The 6018-nt window shown below is 32.0% G+C and overlaps 1 protein-coding gene across 1 annotated transcript; it reads left to right on the top strand.

Annotated features, from left to right (window-relative positions):
• Window positions 1-2763: 2763 nt before the first annotated feature.
• Window positions 2764-4464, top strand: LOC106767760. The gene is made up of 4 exons (XM_014652710.2): window positions 2764-3061; window positions 3194-3439; window positions 3582-3722; window positions 3835-4464. Exons 1-4 carry the CDS (start codon window positions 3053-3055, stop codon window positions 4180-4182), a joined length of 744 nt encoding a protein of 247 aa, XP_014508196.1. The 5' UTR covers window positions 2764-3052; the 3' UTR covers window positions 4183-4464.
• The last annotated feature ends 1554 nt before the right edge of the window (window positions 4465-6018 follow it).

Here is a 6018-nt window from a genome sequence, read left to right as displayed (position 1 = left end):
TCTCTACTCTACATTTGTTCAAGCTGTTATGTACTAAAATTTCACTCCCTTTGCTAGCTTCTTGAATTTATGTTGTTATGCATCATGAAAATAGTTATGTTAAACGTGGCTATGAGTTGCCAAATTGCCTTAGAATAATGGCTAAAAGAGCTTAGGAGCTATATAGAGGTGAAATTTCAAGATAAGTTAAAACAGGAATCAACTTGTTTTACTAGTCTTGTTGGTGAAATTGTTTTTCCAAAAGTGACACCACGGACTGTCAGGTATCACGCCAAGGCTAAGGATCACGTGAAACGGGAATTAGGAAAACCACATAGCAAGGGTAAAGGGTAAAGAAGGGAAAGAGAAAAACAATACTAATAATCTCTTATTCGTTCAAACCCCAAGAATAACTCTTGGTTATGGCCTAAAGGCACAACAAGCAATGTCCTCAAAATTAGCACTAAATTAAGCCCATAAAATAATTTGTCGTTAATTTTGCTTGTTAGTGCTTAATGAGTTGTGCCTGTCTGTCAAACGTTTGTTACAAATTCTGATAATTATTATAGTACACAGAGATTGGTTTAGTGGAGTGGTTGATTGGTTAATGTTGCCCATATTTGATTCCCCAAAAAACATGGGATTTCATCGTACATGTCTTGTTTCAGATTTTAGCTGGCTCAGTTTAGGCGATGCTGCCATCTCTGTGAGCCCATATGCACAGCACATAGCACTAGGAACCAATTTTTGCACTCAGTGGCTGAATAATTTGGTTTCGAAAGCATATATATCTTCATTGTCATTGTTTTAGTCAGTCAGAAAATGGAGGATGGGAAAGTTTGCACCACAACTATATCATATTCTTTTGGCTTTGCTTTTGTCTTATTAAAACACAGAACTACCCATGACTTTTATAGTTCCTACACTTTCTATGTCACCTCCAGTAGATTAGAATTTTGGTCTGCAACAAAAGAGAAAACTGCCAGGCTGAGACAAAGTGCTAATTCCTACTACCCCACTTCCACTATTCCATAGAATTTCATGGTCTCAATCAAATTGGTCCCATAGATTAACAAAAAAAAACCTTCTAACTCTTTGTCATTAGCAGCAATAACATTCCCAGCTGGATTCGAGTGTTCATAAAACGTGACTTTTTAACTATCTGTCATAATCATGGCTAGTTACCTAGCTACCAGCCTCCTCAGAATTCTTCCCAAATTAACTCTCCAATTTATGCTCAGAATTCAACTCACTGTTCTCAATACTTTAGCCTCTTCAAGCTGCTAGACTGTTTATGCATGTGTGTTTATATTCCTTCTACCAAGAAATTGAAGCACTTGATAGGATGAACAATTGTTTTCAGAAGCTTAATGACAAACAATACAGGGGAGTGACCACAAATGTTATATTGTATAAATGAAAAAGGTTTTGTCCAAATTCAAAAGTTGATATAGATATGCAAAGCAAGGTTATTTTTCAGTCCATAGAATGAGACATAAATTGTTGGTACAAGTGATTCGATCATGGTTGAACAACTTAATTGTTACATCATTAGGTATCATAATTCTGATCAACATTCCCAAAGGACCTCGACATAAAATCATACTTTATTACTTGAATATCAAATTATTTAATAGAATGAATACTGTGTATAAATAAAACTTCACAGTAAACAATTTGTTTTTTATAGTAGTGTGTCTATGTGTAGATAGAATCAAATTTGTTTTTCTGTTTGTATCAGATAAATGTGAGGTCAATCTCTATTATAAATTTCCACCTCTGAAACAAGTATGCTCTTGATTTCTGGTACTGTGTTTCATGCTAAGTAGGTTGATGATTGGTGTCTCTATGCTCTCATTGCTTAGCTTTGAAGTCATACAGTAATATGCATTATTAATTATGCAAAATGAGGAGAACAGAGATGTGCAGAAGTCCAACATATATGGCACAGAGGAAATTAAAGAAACCTTAAAAATAGTTTTTGGAGAAAAGGTGGCTCCAAGTTCTGTTCTGATTTCTCAACCAAACGCTCTGACCCTTTTCTTTCCTTTTTTATTCTGCTTTCATTTTTAAACTTCTGCTGAGCAACTGACCGACTTCACAAATAATGATAAAAAATCAGTAAGAACTAATTCCATTTGTATTATTACCAAATATGTCGATTAAATTTACTCTGATCTTATTCAAGAATTTCAAAACTTATTTGTTACTTACTTGTCAGCATTCATATACATATTCATGTAAAAGAATCACATATCAAGTATAAGATTTTTAAATTTCAAGCAATTAAGAAATTAAAATACTCATATGACATTTATTCCAATAAAACACGGCTTGAAAAAGGTCTCGGATTTTTGCACCAGTAAGGGTACAATAATGGTGAAAAAAGTTAAGAAATTGAGTTTTCCACCGAAAGAAGGTTGAAGAAAGTAGCCAAAAGTGTTATAAAATGAAATTAGACTGTAGAAGTTGAATTGGCAATGACATTTGCACAAAAATAATGAAATATGACAGTCGATTTCAAAGTCCAACATCAAGTGGCTATCAGCAACTGGTTGTTTCCAAGATATAGTGAATCAGAGAGAGGTGGAGATTAATATGATATGAAGAAATAATAATAATAATAACAAAAATTGCAGCTAGTTCAAGGAGAGAGTGGCTTTGTTTAGCAATAGAGCTCTTAAGCCAAGGAGATGAGCAGAGAATAGTTTAGTTTAGGTGCCTAATAAGAGAATGGGAGACACAGAAACAGCGCCCACGTTCCCCTCATAGCTTAACTTGTTTCTTTATGGCTTTCGGTTTCTCTCTCTTTTATTTCTCTGTCTCTCATATCACAACCCTTCCTCTATTATATACAAATTGTTTTCTACTTATTATTGTTATTACTATTATTCATCGAATAAATATATATCTTCTCTCCTCACTCCTCTTGTGATCCTCAATAAATACTCTTATCTCCCCCTTCTTCTCTCTCTCTCTCTCCGTCCTTCTCCCATTAGTTACTTACTCACTATACCTTGATCACACAGCTCAAGGAGAATTTCAAGAGGTTCTCTTGCAAGTCTTAATTTCCATGATCATGGTCAGTCGAATTCCCTTGATTTTGCTCTTTTTTTCTGTTTAGGCTCTTGATGATGATGATGATTATGCATGACCCTTTTGCTGGTAGTGATGATTTATCAGCTTTGTTATGGTGATGATTGATTTATTGTAGGGATACCAAAAGCCTGCATGGTTGGAAGCTCTTTACACACAAAAGTTCTTTGTGGGGTGCTCTTACCATGAGAACGCTAAAAAGAATGAGAAGAACGTCTGCTGCTTAGATTGTTGCACCAGTATTTGCCCTCACTGCTTACCATCTCATCGCTTCCACAGACTTCTTCAGGTTCGCCGTTACGTTTACCATGATGTTGTTAGGCTTGAAGATCTTCAGAAACTCATAGATTGCTCCAACGTTCAGGTACAAACACATATATACATACATAAAGCTAAATAAAGTAATAGTAATACATTGGACTCGAATTCAGCTTTTGTACCACAAGTGAAATTCAATTTGATACGGTTGATTTGCCGATTCAAAATGGTTTGAATTGTGTTGTTAGGCTTATACCATCAATAGTGCCAAGGTGGTGTTCATCAAGAAGAGACCACAAAACCGGCAATTCAAAGGATCAGGAAACTACTGCACCTCCTGCGATAGAAGTCTGCAAGAGCCTTTTATTCATTGCTCTCTTGGATGCAAGGTACATATTATACTAAACAAACAAAATTCAGTGATAGTTTTGTGTCGAATACATAAAGTTTGGTTCTTGAATTGTTACATAGTTAAAGAAAGTGTGTGATGTGTGTGTGTAGGTTGATTTTGTGCTGAAACACTACAAGGATCTGTCTCCATACTTGAGGACATGCAACTCCCTACAACTAAGTCCTGATTTTCTGATCCCACAAGAGACGGTGGATGAGGAGATGACTCGTTCAACGGTTGTGGATTGTGATGAGCCAATGAGTTCGTGTTCAGGATCATCAGGGTCAGAGAACAACATGAGCATGTCTTGCACAGAGATTGTAAGGAAAAGGAGGAGTGGATGGAGCAGTGTGTGTGCAAAATTCATGGCCAACAGCAATAACAAGGTTTCTGATGAAGACATGGCAAGCAGCATGAGTAGAAGAAAAGGGATCCCTCATAGATCCCCACTGTGTTAGCTAAGCTACACTAATGAAGAAGCAGAAGAAGAAAATAATGGATTTATGAGTTTAGTAGTTGTTAAATTTTTAATTTTTTTAATCACTGTGATGTGATATTTTGACTGAGGTGAAATGTTCAAAGTTCTCTGTGTCTGTCTCTCGAAATTCAAGATTTTGTTTAATTAATCACTTGGTCGGGGGTTTTGTCTTAATGGCATCACGTGGTTCCCAATTCCAAGTTATGTCTGTACATTGATAAAAGATATTATTATTATCATCATAATAATTGTGGTTAAATCATACTCTAACAATCGTGCTTTTGACTAGACAAAATGAATCTAGAAAAGGAACAACCTTTTAAAGGTCCTACATTCTATGTCTATTTCTAAACCAACGGTCACTCTACAGTTAAAACATCAAATAATTCTGCTTCCTCAACTTCTACCTAATTTTAACTTTCACTCTCTGTTTTCATCCAATTCTAAAATTTATAATATATCAATTATGTTTTAGGTTTTGATACAAGGTAAACAATTTTGAAAAAAAAAATTAAATTTTAATTTAGTAATAAAGATGGAGAAGGATAAAATGAAAGAGACATTTAAGAAGGTAAAGTATTTATTAAAAAAAAAGTATAAAATTATGAGTTTTAGATCCTTGAATTTTATTTTTTTTTTATACTAGAGGTGAAGATTATGTATGAAGTGAATTTTACGAGTTAAATCTCAATTTTAATTATTACATTTTAATAATTGATTATAGATAACATAGTTAAAATATGTCAATATTTAATCTTAATTCTTAGTGTAAATAATAAAAATCACTCATTTTTATTTACTAACTTCAATATCAATATTTAATATTAATTTGATAATTTCTTATTTTTTTTAACACGTAGAAATAATTAAATAATATGACTGAAACATTCATGTCATTAAGTTAATAAAAAATTAAATAGAAAATATTTAATTCAAAAATATAAAAATTTTAATTACACAATAGAGTACAAACATTTCTAAGACAAATTTAATTATACTGTTTGAAGACCTTAAAAAAAGTTATTTTTTTAAAGATGTTCAGTAGTAACGATGTCCATAAAAAAATTGTATCATATTTTACAATATCTAAATAAAACTATCATGTTTCCGAATTGGGCATGTAAAAACTTTACCTTTATTTCATTTTTTAGCTGGAATCAACCATTTTGATTCCTAAAAAATGTCATTCGCACCACAACCTTTTGTATTTATCAATCATAAAAGGATAGTAATAATTCAGTGTGGAATGATATGAGTATTTTTCATATTAGATAAAATAAGATATGGATATGGTACACATAAAATATTTTCGTTAGTAAAAACTATTTTGGAGTGATATCAAAAATAAATTTATGAAAATTTAGCTCAAAACGGACAATATTTTATTAGTGAAAATATATATATAATGTATTTCAAATAATGTGTTATAATATATTGATGTAATCAAGGAAGTGAGCACAAATAATTAATGTATTAAATCTAAGTTTGAAAAATTGTGTTGGAGTTTGATCTTTAGTTGAAATAATTTTTGAATAACTTTTAGTAATTTCTCTACGGAGCCAGATAAAATAAGAGATGGATATGGTACACATAAGATACTTTCGTTAGTAAGAGATCTTTTGAAGTAGTATCAAAAGTAAATTTGTGAAAATTTAGTTCAAAATAGACAATATCTTATTAATAAAAATGTATATATAATGTATTTTAAATAATGTGTTAGAATAGATTGATGTAATCAAGGAAGTGAGCACAAATAATTAATATATTAAATCTAAAGTTTAAAAAATTATGTTGAAGTTTAATATTTAGTTGAAAT

The sequence above is a fragment of the Vigna radiata genome, chromosome 7, assembly GCF_000741045.1.
Source record: "Vigna radiata var. radiata cultivar VC1973A chromosome 7, Vradiata_ver6, whole genome shotgun sequence".
NCBI lineage: Eukaryota > Viridiplantae > Streptophyta > Magnoliopsida > Fabales > Fabaceae > Vigna > Vigna radiata.
This window is presented reverse-complemented; position numbering and strand designations above follow the sequence as displayed.